Source organism: Cryptotermes secundus, unplaced genomic scaffold (genome assembly GCF_002891405.2).
Source record: "Cryptotermes secundus unplaced genomic scaffold, Csec_1.0 scaffold1440, whole genome shotgun sequence".
In the NCBI taxonomy this organism is placed as follows: Eukaryota; Metazoa; Arthropoda; class Insecta; order Blattodea; family Kalotermitidae; genus Cryptotermes; species Cryptotermes secundus.
In genome coordinates this window covers 466,566-482,996 of record NW_019733339.1, presented here as the reverse complement: position 1 = coordinate 482,996, position 16,431 = coordinate 466,566, and the positions used below count along the sequence as shown (strand labels likewise).

At 42.6% G+C, this 16,431-nt stretch overlaps 1 protein-coding gene across 1 annotated transcript in view; it reads right to left on the bottom strand.

Moving 5' to 3' along the window:
• Positions 1-453: 453 nt before the first annotated feature.
• Positions 454-16,431, bottom strand: part of LOC117282603 — a 189,038-nt gene continuing 173,060 nt past the window's right edge. The window contains exons 3-5 of the mRNA XM_033752933.1: positions 6,941-7,120; positions 4,495-4,681; positions 454-3,072 (exon numbers count right to left, since the gene is read on the bottom strand). Of these exons, the coding sequence (XP_033608824.1) occupies positions 2,586-3,072; positions 4,495-4,681; positions 6,941-7,120 (854 nt within the window). The 3' untranslated portion in view covers positions 454-2,585. The remainder of the gene's footprint in view (positions 3,073-4,494; positions 4,682-6,940; positions 7,121-16,431) is intronic.

Sequence of the window (16,431 nt, the reverse complement as noted above, 5' to 3'; positions counted from 1 at the left end):
CTTGCCAAATTCGCAGGTCTTCATGCAGGATTGTGTGCACAGATCCCACGGAAATGCCAACTTTGGAGGCTATGTTTTCCACACTCAATCGGTGATCCTCCAAAACAACTTTCTCAACTCGCTCGAACATGCTGTCAGTGTAAGGCTGAGATTGTTTTGGTTCGTTGTCACACAACGTTCGGCCTTCTTTGAACTGTCACACCCACGAACGTATATTTTTCATATTCATGACACCATCACCACATGTCTCATTCAACTGGCGATGAATTTCAAAGCGTGTAGCGCCACGCAAGTGGAGAAAACGAATGATTACTCGCTGTTCTTGTGACGAAAACGTCGCCATTTTAAGTATCAAAAACACTCCTCAGTCTCGCCGTCACCTCTAGAGTTCTGTGTGCTGTACAGTGCTGCCATCTCTGTCAAGCATTCACAAAGAGTGCACACGTATTTTAAACTAAACCGCATGTGTCTATCTGCTCCCAGTCCTGAGAAAAAAAATCGGAGACCTTAGAACTTGAACGCCCCTCATATATAAACACTGAACATTTACATCTTGTGTCAACTGCAAACTGCTGCAGTCATACCAACTTGTGTAGCCCATAGGCTAAAATACAAACAAAATATATTTTATGTACTGAACTTATGTAAATATAAATGCAAAGGACTTTCCACAGGAAAAAACTATGACCTTCCTGCCAGTATTACTGAAGCTGTCAGGCATTAATAAGAAAGTGCAGTTTGTTAGGACTATATTATTGGTCATTATAGTCAAAATGAACATGTCCAGACCAAGATCAAGATGGGAACAATAAGTAGGAAAGCTGTTACTTGAAGGAAGGAACAACATGACAGGAAACTGAGGAAGAGGAGCTTAGGAAAGATAGAGACAGATGGAGAGGCTGGGTCGCTAAGTGATCAGCATGAGGCGGAAATATCAGAACAGAAGGAGAGTGAGGAGAGGGAGGAGGAGGTAAAGAGAACGAGAAAAAACAGAATATCAGAATACATAACTTGCTACATATTTTGAGCAAGTTATGTATGAAGGCTGTAAAAATAAATCAAATTCCTGTTGGGCACTATGAAGTTTATAACCCAAAAGATTTTATTCTTAATTTTAAAATCATATCTTTTTTCTTGTTCACTTCATGTCACAAGACTCAGGTCTCTTCCAACATATCAATTCCATCTTTACCAAGGCATTCGTCAGTCTTGGCATCACTCTGGTTCACACTGTAGAATGTGCGCTTTTTTTTTTTGCCAGTCATTTTGTGCATATGGTTTAACTAGTTTCGTCTGTGTTCGTCTATTTTATGTTGTGGTGATAATATTTCAGGGTTTTCCTCATATCTTCATTCGTAATGTGGTCTTGTCTAACATAGCCTTTAAGTGTTTTTAAGTGTCTCTGTCACTTGTCTTCCGTTTATGTCTCCTGCTTTAGTTGTTCAAGATTCACTTCCACATCTGCAAACAGGTAATGCAGTACACACAGCCATAAATGTTAATTGTTAATAGTCTCCAAAATGGCTGCATTGTTTCTACAAACACTGTGTTCTAAGATTCTCCACAGATGTAACTAAAACCTAACACCTTGGAACACATGGTCATGCATTCATCAAGTACCCTAGGTACATCTGCGGTATAACTGCACTGTGCAGCTCAAAATATGCATAACTATCTTTCTTTCAAACAAGTTTCTCAAAGAAAACCCACAAACATAATGATTCATGGTTTTAACAAATTTTTCATGTTGCTGGGGAATGCAATTCCTGCAAATCCACGACAACAACAAGGGGCTTTCTGGCAAATTTTTCATTCACCGGCCAATGTATACTCTCTCTTTCTGTAATACCAGCATGGAGGCCAGGCAGTCCTCTTCTAATTTACAGTAATAAACACAAATTTAAAAAGAGGCAAATTAAACTTTTCACACTTTATGAGGTTGGCATTCATGGGTGCTGAGATGCTGAACTTCTAGTAAAATACTTAAAAGAATGTAACTTCCTGTTTCCTACCCTAGGCATAACAGAGAACACCCAAAGTTATCATGAAATTTATTTTGTATTTTAGTGATATATGTAGTAGCCATGGCTGGTAATGTTATGCGCAAGTATTGTGGTGATTGTGATTTGAATCCTCATTCCCAATTGTTTTTTATTATTTGAGAAAACTTTAAATCCTTAATTTGAGTGTTGCTCCTTCAGTTTTAGCCACTACATACTGTGATAATGACAGGGAAGATGACCATAGCCCAGATAAAGGAAGGGTGCTCTACTTCTCCATTTACATGTTATACATTATCTGAAAGATCAACTTTGAGAGAAGTCCTCATGTCTTGTACATCTCCAAAATTATTTAAAATTGATAATACCTGCGTTTTTCATTAGTGGTGTATGATGAATATACAAAATGAGATTAAGTTTTGAGCCTATAATTGAATGTTTCATACAGAATCCATTGTAATGTGCTATTCTGTGCCAGAGTGTATGGCCAGCCATAACTTTTCATCAATAACTAAAATCCACTACATGGATAAAAAACATGGACCATTGGCCACAGGCTGGGTGCAAAACATAAACAAATAATCATCACAGGTGTGCCAATATCTCCATCTCTGTATCAACAATACCTGTGGCAGGCTGCTGACTAGTGCTGCCACCTACTGTGGAACCTGACACTGTCACAATAACTGGACTGGAGTCATTACCAGTCTGAACAATCGTCACTAGGTTTCCTTCCTTTCCATCACTGTCCATATTGTTATGGCAATTTCCTTTATTCAACATCATCCTTAGAGGGACGTCCTGATCGGCAGGTAGGCCTGCCAACTTGATGGTGTCTAGATGTTCAGGCTCGAGCTCACCACTGCCCATAACACTTATCACATTCACCACTCCACTCCCTCCACCAGAGTCACTCAGACTTAAAGATGGGTCTCGGCTGTGCTCTGCAGTGGTGCATCCTGTGTTACCATTGGGGTCCAGCGTGGGGCGAGTTGAGCTTGTCCGAGATCGATAGCTCGGGGGTCGACTGTAGTCTGACTGAGGCTGATCTCTCCTCACACCAAGGGGAGCCCTTAGAACACAACAGAATGAAACATTATGGTGTCTGCACTTGTGGCCACACATGATCTACCTGGCTAAGTAACTCTCCTGATAACCAGCTATCAGTATAATTAACTGAGTACCTAATTAACTAGGCAATCACATAACTTACTACTTAACTTCTAAGGTACTTAGCTAACTAAATGGCTTAGCCATCAAATTACCATACCTAAGTAACTAGTTAAATAACTGACTGACTGACTGACTAAGTAATTACCTAACTAATTTACTAACTACATAAAGAGGGCCACATGATAGCATAGTTGGCTGAGGCACTATGCTACTGCTAGAAGGTCGCTGGTTCGAGTCCTGATGAGGTGGATTTTTTCAATTGACCTAATCCTTCCAGTTGCACTATGACCCTGGGGTTGACTCAGCATCTATCAGAAATGAGTACCAGGAATCTTCTTGGTGGTAAAGGGCAGCCAGCAAATAAGGCTAACAACCTTACTGCCATCTGCAAGACGACTGTCTAGAGAAAATGTTGGAGCCTCGGAGTCTCACAACCCTATGGGTCTTCACGGCTGTTACATGGATATATTTACCTTTACCTTTTTTTTTTACCATACATAAGAAGGAATAAAACCAAATAAACTTATTAAATGTCAGTATATAACAAACTAATTATCTAGCTCAGAAAGATTAAAGTTAAGTAATTAATTAATAAACTAAGAGCAGTGCCAACTGATTAATTACCTAGCTCACAAAGAATACAGCTAACCAACTGATTATGTTGCTAACAAAGACTGAAGCTAAGTAATTAATTATCTAACAAACAATAAAATCAATTAATTACATCACTATGAAAGACTGTGGGTAACTACGTAATTAATTATTTCGCTCACCAAAAATAAAGCTAACGAATTTACTACCTGACTGACTACCTATCTCTGTCCTACACAGTTCTTTAATTGACTACATAACTCACTACTTAAGGCCGCGCCATAGCTCAAGTGGTTAGTCGCTGGCTTCCCACCGCGGCGGCCCGGGTTCGATCCCGGGTCTGGTCAAGTGGGATTTGTGGTGGACAAAGTGGCTCTGGGGCGGGTTTTCTCCGAGTACTTCGGTTTCCCCTTATAATATTCATTCCACAAAATTCTCCATCATCATAATCACCCGGGGCAGGTACAATAGGCCAATCAGTGGCCGCCATGCCGAGTGGACCCAGCTGGACTACACCCCCCACTAAGTGAAAAAGAATACTAACTAATTATCTAAACCAGTGTTTCTCAACCTTTGTGAAACCACAGCCCAGTAAATTAATTTTACAAGACGAGGGCCCGGCAGTTGAGAGACACAGATCTAAACAAGCAAGTAGCAAAGATGTGCTCTATAACTCAATAGCTATACCACTGCTCCCTGAGAATGAAACCTGAGATGATGGGACACAAACCTGAGTGTGCTGCCTGCATGAGAACGGTATGTTGGCGGTGGGGACACAGCGTGACCACCAGGGGCCTGCCCCGGTGCGACACTACCAGGATGCCGATCTAGCAGGAGTAGTCTCAGCCGGTACTCCTGCATGGAGGCTTGGTATGAAGGTGGTGGCGGGCGGTACTGGAACTCTGGGTACATCATTGCTGTACATGAGAGCACAACATGATGTATCAACTACTGACATTATCTACATACAACTTGCCAATTCTGTCGCTGCTCTGCCAACTTGCACTGCACAGTCAGAGCTGTACACAGGACTGCCAGGAGCCACTGACAAGCATCGATACTTCAGTCGGCATTGTATCTTCAACCTCTGCCTCCACAAAAAATGTCACATTGTTGATTATGAATATATTAATTGAAATTGTGATATGTTTTACACATATGTACATGAATGGTAGAATTATCTGCAGAAACTGTACCTAGTGGCAGGAAATGTTTACTTCAAAGACATCTGTTACATTTGCAATCGCTCAGAATAACGAGCGGCTGCTGATCGATTAACAGGAATATTTTCAAAATGCATGTATACAAATATGAAGCAAATGGTGGCAATATCGAAATAACAACCATCTGTGAAAATTTCTTTGAAAGTGTTTGTCAGAGATTATTACGTAATCAGGGCCAAATCACTCAACCACTGACTGTTATAGTGTGTCAGGTTGTGAACGAAAGAAACTGAGGAAACAGCTTAGGAAATATTCTTTTTGTTTATATGATAAAAATAGAAAAAAAAATCCTCTCAATAGCAGCACTACTTAGTGCACACTGTTATTCTATCAAGTTTAGTATTTTCGTATAAATGGAGTTATTGAGGTTAGGTACTTCTTTATTAAGTTTCTTCTTAACAACTTCCAGTTGCAAAAATACAGTCACTCACCCCTGAACTGCTTATAACGTATACTTACTGGATACATTATTATAATTTAAGGAATGTGACACCGTCTAGTTTGGTGGATTGGTACTAATGATTCAGACGAACTTGTTTCTTCAATCTTTTAACTTGAAGATGGAGGCAGAAGGCTCCTCTGAACCGGGGTTGGAAATGGTGGTAGATGTTGCCTACTCAGTTCCAGATCTGTTTTAATATTACCCTCCTATACGTATATGTCTAGGTATTCTTAGTGGTTCTTTTCCATCACGTTTTCTGCCAGGACCCTGTACCCATATCTATTTTCGCTAATGTGTGATGCAGGTCCTTCCCATCTCATTCTCTTTCAATTTGATCACCCTAATCTCAGATCAAAACTACAAATTATGAAGCTGTTCTCACTGTGCACATGCGTTCATCCTCCTGCCTCTTCCTCCTTCTCAGGTCCAAATGTTCCCCTCAGCAACAAATAACAAATACCAAACACCAAGGATCAAATTTTATTTCCAATTTTTTTTATTCTTCTCCGACCGAGCGACCGCCGCTTGTCGGCGAAGTTAGTTCCAACTTTAGCGGATAGAGCGTGTTGTGTGGTCAGCGCAACGAATCCCAACGGCCGTTAATTTCGGTTTTCTAGACTGGAGCCGCTATTTCTATGAAACAGACCCTCAATTATCCTGACGAGGCTGAATGGACCCCGTTCCAGACCGACTATTTCTCAGAAAATCTGGTAGCGCCGGGAATCGAACCCGGACCTCTGGATCTGTAGCCAGGAACTCTGACCACTAGACTACAGAGGCGGTCAGTATAGTACGCTTGCGGACTAAAACCACGGATTTCATTTTGTTTATTCTTCTCCACTGGGTACTCTAAGAATCCTGGAGGCGCCTGTGCCAAGATAAAAAAAAAAAACTCGTAAGGATTTGAACCAGGGCTTCTGACAAACGAAAGGCGGGGTTGAGAGGCTACGTCTCCTGAAGGTCTGAATTTCCTGGTTTAAAATCTCGGCCCCCGAGACTGGTTAACCTAACTCAACTCTTTCCTCAGTGTCTCCAAGAAAATGTGGGAATAGTACCTCAAATTAGGCCACTACTGCGTCCTTCCACATCCTCTACAAATTCATTATTCACTTATCACAGTACCATTTGACGCTATATAGTCTGGAGATGCTGACAGCGTCGTTAAATAAACAACAAATAAACGGTCAAGAACCTGAGATCTGAATCGTATATTAGAAAGGCGGAGTAAGAAAACAGATATCAGCTGTTCAAGACAACCACACTGTATATAAACATCTCTGACGTTGCGTCATCAGCAGACAGTGATATGAACATAGTCTCTAGATCGCCCTAGATTCTATCCTCAACACACAATGGGAAAAAAAAACTGGCCATCCCAGAGATCCCGTTGAACACAGACAGGGACTTTTCTTCCGTAAAGTTGTCTACTCGAGGCGTGACGTACCGACAGAAATGTTTCGGCCAGACCGCTACAAATGTCGGCACTTAAGATGTCAGGGTTTGTTACGTACCCGCGTAAGGGTGGTGGGGACGTCCATAAGATGGCGGCAGTCGCGGGACGAATCTTCTGTTGGGCTCAGCCCCACCTTCGTCACCGCCCCCAAGTCCAAGCATCATACGGCAGGAGGGGGCATCGTGTGCTGTTAGCCTCCACGCCACCCCGCTCACGGTGATCAGTACAATGCCAACTCCTGAAAAGACAGCCACAAAATTGCTTTATTAGGCACTTACTTACTTACTTTTTTCCCTTGGCACTACAGCCCCAGTGGGCCTAGGCCTACCTCCATGAACTTCTCCGTTCACTTCGGTTTTTCTAGATCTAACACATTCGGTAGGACTCCTTGGGCGGGTGATCAGCTCGTCGCAAGGCCTCTACCTCTAGACAAACAGAAAAAATGCACACACACAAACTAAACATCCATGCCCTGAGTGGGATTCGAAACCACGATCCCGGTTTCCAAGCGAGGGAAGACAGTACATGCCTTAGACCGCTCGGCTACGGTGACCGGCCACTTACTTACTTACTTACTTACTTACTTACTTACTTACTTAGTGTAATGATTTGACCACGCCACAGCTCAAGCGGTTAGTCGCTGGCTTCCCACCGCGGCGGCTCGGGATCGATCCCAGGTCTGGTCAAGTGGGATTTGTGGTGGCCAAAGTGGCTCTGGGCCAAGTTTTCTCCGAGAACTTCGGTTTCCCCTGCCAATCTTCATTCCACCAATTGCTCCACAATCACCCTCACCTATCATCTGGGGCTGGTACAATAGGCCAGAAGTGGCCACAGTACAAGGGACTTAGTCCCACCCCACTAGCAATAGAAAATAGTGTAATGATTTCGGTCGCCTTTACCACAGATTTCCCTTTTTGTGTGATATTCATCATTTTCCTCAGTCTCTTCACTTTCACAGGCCGGGATAGCTCAACTGGTACAGCAACTGGCTACGAGCTGAACGACCGAGGAGTCGGAGTTTGAATTCCGGTAGAAACAAGATTTTTCTCTTCTCCACGTTGTCTATACCGGTCCATCCTCCTATCCAACAGGTACCAGGGGGCTCTTCCCCGAGGGTAAAGAGGCCGAGGCGTGAAGCTGACCACATACCTCCAATCAGTGCCGAGGTCAAGAATACGCGAATCTATACATCCAATCCCCCATACGTCTTCATGGCACAGTGCTTAGTTAAGAACATGGACAACTTCACTTTCAGCTCTCAATGATCATTCTTCCAGCCATTTTGACCGCCACCTCTTCAGCTTTCCTTGCTTCCTGTTGTTTACCCTCCTCAACGCCTTTCTTACTTCCATTTCAACAACGCACCCCAAACGGTCCAACCTTCTACTTCCCATACCGCCGCCACGACAAGCGCTTTATATTGAAGCTAACAGCTGCTCAACTGGCCAAAGTATCTCTCCGCCCTTCATGGAGCCACGCCCACAAGAGGCCGCCACACGTAAATCACGGCCAACACGGATGCGGTCCAAAGTTTCACATTTTAATATTATCCTATAACATATGTCTTGCCTTTGAACTTGGCTCGTCCGCTGAGAGCTTCCTATTACATTTGGTCCCGGGAGTAGAACGGGTACTGCTGCTTTACTCGACTGGGCACTGCAGGGACCTATAAGATGCATCTGCACAGGCTGAGGGGTCAAGACTACCATGGGCTCGCCCAAGACGTTACTTCTTTCCGGTCTTTAGGAGGCAATGTATATGCAAACAGTTCTTAACGGTGACATGAAAACTCCGAAGTTGCGCAATTTCGGGTTACCACAGTAACGAATTGTCCAACCTTAATATGTTTCACTCATGTCAGTTATGTAGTACGTCACGAACAAGCCAAGAGTTTCTGTTTCAGTGTATCGTGCCTATTCTGCGTTGGTAAGATTCTGATGTGGATATGTGAATATCACGGAATGTGAGGATTACAAGGTTCAAAGCCTCCATGCTGGGAGGTGCCCACATAGACCAGTTCGGCCAGCTCTGACCTAAAAGCAACAGGAAAACCCAAGCGGGCACCCGATACGGCTGTGCAGACAATACGGCGGCAATGTGTCTGTACACCTGCCTGAAACCATGTCTCCTTGAACAGCGCAAGACATATTTGAGTGAACTCTCTCCGTATGTCCCTCCCGTTGATTTCAAGCGCATTCAGTCAGCAATAAAATACAGTAAACCCTGCTAATCCGGATTTGGGGGGGGGGTTATTCGTATTTAGCGAGAGTTCGGATTAGTGAAGCAAAAGGTAGCCCAGAAAGACAAAAAGAAAAGAAACTCAGAACACAAATAAAAGGACAATTTAATGGTACAAGTAGTGTTGATGAAAATAAATAAATAAAAATATCGCTAGAGAACCTTTATTTAGAAACTATAAAAAGACAGTAGATTTTATTCATCGATAGAAGACTCAGAAGTTGTACTTGTTTTTGAACGTATAATAATGTGGGGCTGAAGAAGGGGCGCGCCATAGCTCAAGTGGACAGTCGCTGGCTTTCCACCGCGGTGGAAATTTGGCCTATTGTACCAGCCCCAGATGATAGGTGAGGATGATTGTGAAGCAATGAAGACTGGCAGGGGAAACCAAAGTACTCGGAGAAAACCTGCCCCAGCGCCACTTTTTCCACCACAAATCCCACTTGACCAGACCCGGGCTCGAACCCGGGCCGCCGCGATGGGAAGCCAGCGACTAACCGCCTGAGCTATGGCGCGGCCATCTTAGTATTAACACTGTATGTGATTCTTGTACTGAATTCAAACAGCAAAGGATAATCTAAGATAAAAAAATATCTATGTGGTAACGTCACACGGGACCAAAAGGAAAATTTACTTGAGTTCAAGCCGCCCTTGTTCAGTTACAATTGTGTTCGATGCAACTTCACCATAAAAATCACACATCACAACAATGAGAAACACGACGTTGATAAAATATTCTTCTGTTCACGCAGAAAGCAGCTCACAGAATAAAACGAAAACAACTTAAAAAGACTCGTCTTTTGTTATTATACGGAATGTATGTTTGCTCCACTTTTGAAAACAAGATTTTCTTCCTTTTCCACTTGCATACAGATTCCTTACAAAATGCTCCTTTATTATTTTCTTTGCAGATCTCCTTCCTCGCTTTATTCCCTGCTTTTGTTTGGGCCTTTCAGCCGTCACGCAGAGCCATCATGCGTGAAAGCAAGAAAACACTTCTATATCCACGTTCCTTTCTCCGAGAAAGCTAAGGCGATGTTTTGAGGGTCTATACCGGCCTAAAGAAAGATGCAGTGGCATTTAGATCCTGTTTTTGTGGCCTGCTACGAGAAAAGCATTAACATTCGTAGATTTGTGACTGGTTTCCATTGATAAAAGTAGATTTAAACTGCAAGGCAAACTGTGTGTGACGTTTCACTTATAAGTAGTTCCCCCAGCACAATGTCATTTGTCTTTTGTTGACTCTTGGGAATTCAGCTCTACCTACGGGTAGAGATCTAAACTAAAATTCACGAACTGCGCAGTGCGTCTCAGCAACTCTTCTTTGGCCCTATTTTGCGGGTTATAAACAGGTCTCGCATGGTAATTGGTGCAAAGATATTGCACATACTAGCTCAGATACGATTGATTTCGACTAGGTACCTGTTCGTTGCGATTATTATGTGTAGTATGTGTGACTACAGACGGGGTTTAGATTGGTCAATAGATCTACTGACTGCTTATAGATGGTAAATACAAATAACTAGAACGTTATCACTGTCTCCACACTTTACAGTCCACTACAGCATACAGTTTAGTCTTCTCAGTCTGTTACTAAACGTTTCCTGATAACGGCTCCAACAATTGTTATTCCTCTGCCTCCGGCTCAAGTCCTCTCTTCATAGAATCCAGTACGAAACTGACCATCAAAATCAAAGTCAAAGTCAAAGTTACTTTATGGCTAGATTTATACTGTCAATCAGTTCGTCTTAATGTCAAGCCCCTTCAGGGCCACGACCAGAGATTTTTTTTAACTGAATCCTCCCGGTAAAAGTCCTTATGTAACATGCTCTCTGATGAGAAGATAGGGTTGTCTCTTATGAATACGCTTGGCCTTTCTTCAAGTGTACATTTCACACATATAGCATGTTGTTGAAAAATATTCCTTTTGCACGAATACGCTTGGCCTTTCTTCAAGTGTACATTTCACACATATAGCATGTTGTTGAAAAATATTCCTTTTGCACNTGTAACATGCTCTCTGATGAGAAGATAGGGTTGTCTCTTATGAATATGCTTGGCCTTTCTTCAAATGTACATTTCGCTCATATAGCTTTTGCACTATATACAAGTCCTCTGTCAGTATAGACTTCGCAAAGTATATCATACTTTTTTACGTATCTTATGCTACAACGGCAGCTTAGTCACTTGAACGGTCGTAAGCCTGACAACCGCCAAATTTAAGCCTCTTATATTTTTTATGCCTGTTTTCGCCTTGTCGTATACCGTGAACATGTTCATTCTTATGATTTTGCATGACTTTTGCTTCCTGCCTGCACAATTTTGTTATATAATCGTATACATACAGAATGTTGAAAGCCGTGTGCAAATCGCGGACCAGTGTGCAGCTTGGAAAGTTTAGGTCAGCTGAAAAATCCAATTACCTTATCCGGAATCGAAGCCACGACCTTTAGAAACGAGTAAACTCTTAAAACCGAATAAGAATAAAGCGCGTCCAGCCGTTCAGGCGCTAGCGAGACTCACATACATACATACATACATACATACATATATACATATATACATTCATACAAAATTACAAAGGGCACTTCATATTTCACAGTATCACGGGGCTGAAGAAGTGTTTTAAGTTCGTCAAAATTAGACGAGAAAGTAAAGCCAACAGACCTACATGTGTAAGAGTGTAACTTTCCTGTTTCCTAGCACGGACCTAATAGCGCCCAAACACGTCATGAAATTCACTTCGCGCTCTACCAATAGGTACAGTGGCCACAGCTGTTAAAGCGACATGTAAATGTTGCGGTAGTTATTGGGAGCGATTCGAAACCTCATTTCCAACTGTCTTCCAGCTCCACTTGTACACTCACAACCAATCACAACATCTAAAATAAATACGAACTCTTCCAAAGAAGTGCCTGTCATGAAAATGACAACCTACAACGACAGAGAGACTGCTGACTGCAGGTCTACCTAGCGGCAGAAGTAGCAACGTGTTGTGCTGTTTCGTTACAACAATCTCACGCAGCATCATTACAGTTTCATTCTACAGAGACATGAGTAACCAGCTGCTGCATGTTGTGACGTAGGCAGGAAGGGCGACTGTATATATCTCTCCTTGTATGCGTATGAGAAATTAATTTTGCCACTTGCAACGAACTCCATGGCACACGGAACACTCTGTCCTACACGGAATTCAAAACCTCAGAATTGGGGTGTGAAACTGTTATATGTACTTTCCCCAGCAGCAACCATTCATGTCCATGTAATCTTTTACCCTTTAATAGGTTATATTTTTTATATAAAATATCCAAAACCAAGGACGATAACACATTCCTTTGCAGTTTGCCTAGCTGAATGAAAGCAGGGGCTACTGGAATGCAACTGGACATGTACCAATGAAGGGGGAAACAAGGGGAGAGGGAAAGAAGCGTGGGACATTATTGTATTTTGAGGACGGAAGGGAAATCTCGAAGTTCACAGTAAGTGTCCACTTGTCCTGCCGGCAGAGGTAGGTTCGGGAGAAGGTAAGAAGTATCGGGAAGTGAAAAGGGTAAAGCGAAAGGAAGTGCAGCTCATTGTAACAACGGGAAAAAAAAAAGTTTGGCAGGGGCTTTAGGTCCGAAATTATGATACTAAATTTTGGGGATTGGGGAGATACATGGCGATGGAATGTTGATATTAACATTGTGAGGGCTGTGTGTGTAGCATGCACTGCCAAGTGAAAATTCCGGTACGAACTCAGCATATTCTATAAGACCAGGAAAACCAGAGGAAACCTTGATCCAGTTGGCTGGTCACAGGAACTTCCGGATGCAACCGATTTCTAGTCTGCAGTTTAGCATTAAATACGGGAACCCTAACGTCAGTCCCTGTTTGTGCTGCCGCCGCTCTGTATTGAAAACTTTGTCTTGCAGAGTTCGTTTCGTATGCACGTTCTGGGTGAGCAACGAACAATTTTATGTGCCGTGTACAAGGGGTAGATTATTTTTATCGTTCTATTTTATGTATACATGTTCTAACTTTTATTTTGATCGAGCCAGTAAAATACAAGAAGCTTAAACTTGGCAGCGGTCAAGCTTACGACCGTTCAAGTGACTACACGTAAGCTGCCGTTGTAGCATAAGATACGTAAGATAAGGATGATCTGCTCTGCAAAGCCTGGACTTACAGAAGGCTTGTACACAGTGCAAAATGGAAGAATTTTCAATAACATGCTATATGTGCGATAAGTAGAATTGTCTAAAGACCATTTTCCTGTCAGACATCATGGTGCAAAAGGACTATGGATGCAAGGGTCTAGTTAAGAAAAATATTTGATCGTGATCCTCAGCGAGCTTGGCGCCAAGAAATAGTAATTGGCGGTAAACCGCCAGTCGTAAAGTAACTTTGAATTCAGTCGGTCGAGAGCGGCAGAGAAGTAAAAACCTGGTAACTGAGGCGGTGGACAATTCGGGAACCCACAGGAAGGGAAACGTCCGCCGTTGGAAACCGCTACCAAACGGCTAGTGAAGACTGAGAAGACATTATATGTGCTGTAGTTGTAGCGTCTTTGGAATGTGTAACTCAATGAGACTGTCGTAGTTGTTTGTAGTTACGTTCTGTAGGTGTCCAACAAATCCGGTTACCTATTTAACCACGTGTATAGTCCCTCAATCAAGTGCCATTATATTCATGAGTATTAATAATATTTTCGATACATTTGAACGATTTTATGAATGTCGAAACTCAACTACATCGAGCATTTGCGGATTCAGTTTGTACCTCACAGGAAACACAACACATCTGCATTGAAACGATAAATCGATCAACGCTGTTTAGGCAGACAATCGCTATGGTAAGAATCACACGTAACACACAAATGCAGGGGGTCTGAATAGAAAAGCAGGCGGTACGTATAGTTATCACTGCGATTTAAAGAATTCGGATGGTTATGAGGTTAAATCATAAAAGACGGCCGTGCAAACGTCTTTCTTCCCTTCACGCTGCTGCCACTGTTAATCGATAACCCTGATCCAAGAGCCGACGAGCTCCGAACTCGCGTGGAGCCCTCACGAGGCTTCCCGTAACTTTCTCGCAGGGTTCGGGCCCACGAACTGAATTATAAAACATGAAAGTGCAGAAACTCTGCCGTCTGCTACATTCTCAGCATTTTTTTTTTCTGCGTTGGCGGGACTGGAAAAGTAGAATGTTATAAAGGTTAACTTGCTACGAGCAAATAAGGGATGAGATGGGGCTGTTTACTGGCTGTGGGTCTGTTACAGCTGCGTTTAGGACAAGAGCGGAGAGTTCTACGCAGAACTAATTACCACTGTGGAAATGTTTGCTTTTTGCAGCACAGTATGAAATGAATACACTTCCACCAAAACAAAGAACTTGTAGGCGTGCCAATGTGTCTATCCAGCAGAGCGAACTGAACTTAGTATCGTAAAGGCTGGCACTGTCGGTAAGGTAGGTCGCATCACTGTCAAGCAAGACAAAAATCAAAGTTGTGAAGAACATTCCACGCTGTGAATTAGATTTTTATTTTTCACAGAAACGCCGATTTCTTATCCTATGAAATAATCTGTATTTCGTAACATCACAGAATATAAACTATTCTGACATCTCTTAACGCTAGGACGAACTATCTGTGGTTTTCACTAATTAGAGTTACCATGGAAATACAAAACAAACCCATGTGTTTCTGTTAGAAATTGAACCCCGCTCCTAAATCTTGGCTATGTAGAAAAAGATTCGGAGGTTCCTTCACCCCGTTGTACGCGTGTTCAGATCTCAAATCTAAAAGAGTCATCCGCTCGTTCTTTCATAGTGACGGAAGTAGACAGGGGAACACGACTCACTGTTTGCAAACCACACGTCTAGTTAATTAGAAAGCAATGCTCTTCTCCGGCACATTACAGCAGCGTGTGAAAAGGCATAAGGTCACAGCACGAATCTTCACTGCAGTAAAAGGTCCAGATTTTATAAGTACGTAAACTATTGGACCTGACTGGAAACAGCAGCCTCGTCACACGTGACCTCTTCCCAAGAAACATGATTAAAGCAAACCTGCTTAATGCTACTTTCTGCCTTGGAGGAGGCGACATGTTCCTCCCGAAACGTCGGTTGACTTTTAACGGCGTTATATGCCAGAAGATAGAGAGCTATTCAAGGTTATACAAGCATACAGTACATTTAACAAAAGTAATTGTAAATGGAATGATCCGGCTACGATGAACTCTCTCTTCACATTAAACAAACATTACATTCGCGTGCAGCTGTTCACGGTTGGGTGATGATACATTGGCTAGAGATCGGACACTGAACGCTGAATGGGTAAACAGTCGCCATTATATGGCTTGACTTTATTGCGCGTTCTAAACGAGGACAGAAATATACGAATTGCTTAATATTTGTTTCGAAGTCGTACAGTAAACTTTCGCTAATCCGGACTAATTGTGGGGGCAGAGGAAGTCATCTGGATTAAGCGCTAACCCAGATTAGTGAAGCAGAAGAGAGTCATAAAAGACAAAAATAAAACTTAGAGAAGAAATAAAAAATATCACTGTAGCAATTTCTTCCTTTGTCAGAAGCTGAAATCCAGGGTCTCCTTCACCCAGCTGAAGCCAATCTTGGATATTTTCTTGTGTGGTTTCAGTCTCTCCAGGTGCCCTCAACACAGCCTGGAAGTCCTTTTGCTTCTAAATCCCACGTGTCTTTTAAAGTACGTACTCAACTGTGAACAGAATTTGCATATTTCGATCCGAATTACCCGACATTCAGATTAACTGTAACCGGATTAGCGAGGCTTTACTGTACTCTAACAGGTAACTGCATTGAATAAAATTAAATACGTGTGATTTTTAAGGGGTCTACACGCCATAAACACTTCATTCTGTTTCTCCTGTCCTAATTATGACTGCGTACAGGAATCTGTTCTGGTCGGAACATGAATTTTGATTAAGCTCATCGAACTTCCTTTTAAATTTATCGAAAGCGGTAATATTTATGGAGAAATTGTACCGAAGAAAGAATACGTGTTCCATATTTCTCTTCAGCTTGTGTTCCAAGCATTTTCCCTTACGATGGATGTGTACACTGACCTCGTTACGCTCGAGATGTGAGCAGAAACACGCTCAGGTGTTCACGCAGAGTGTTCGCGAAACACGTCCGTCATAAATTCAAATTAACGCCCCCCCCCCACGCCCCAGTATCAAACTTCTCCTATATCTGTGTCTAGTGGCGCTCGACACTTGTTTCATGCGTTCGTACGGACGGAAGGACGGACGGACTGAGCGAACTCATATGAGCTTCGCAGGGTTTACGGACGCA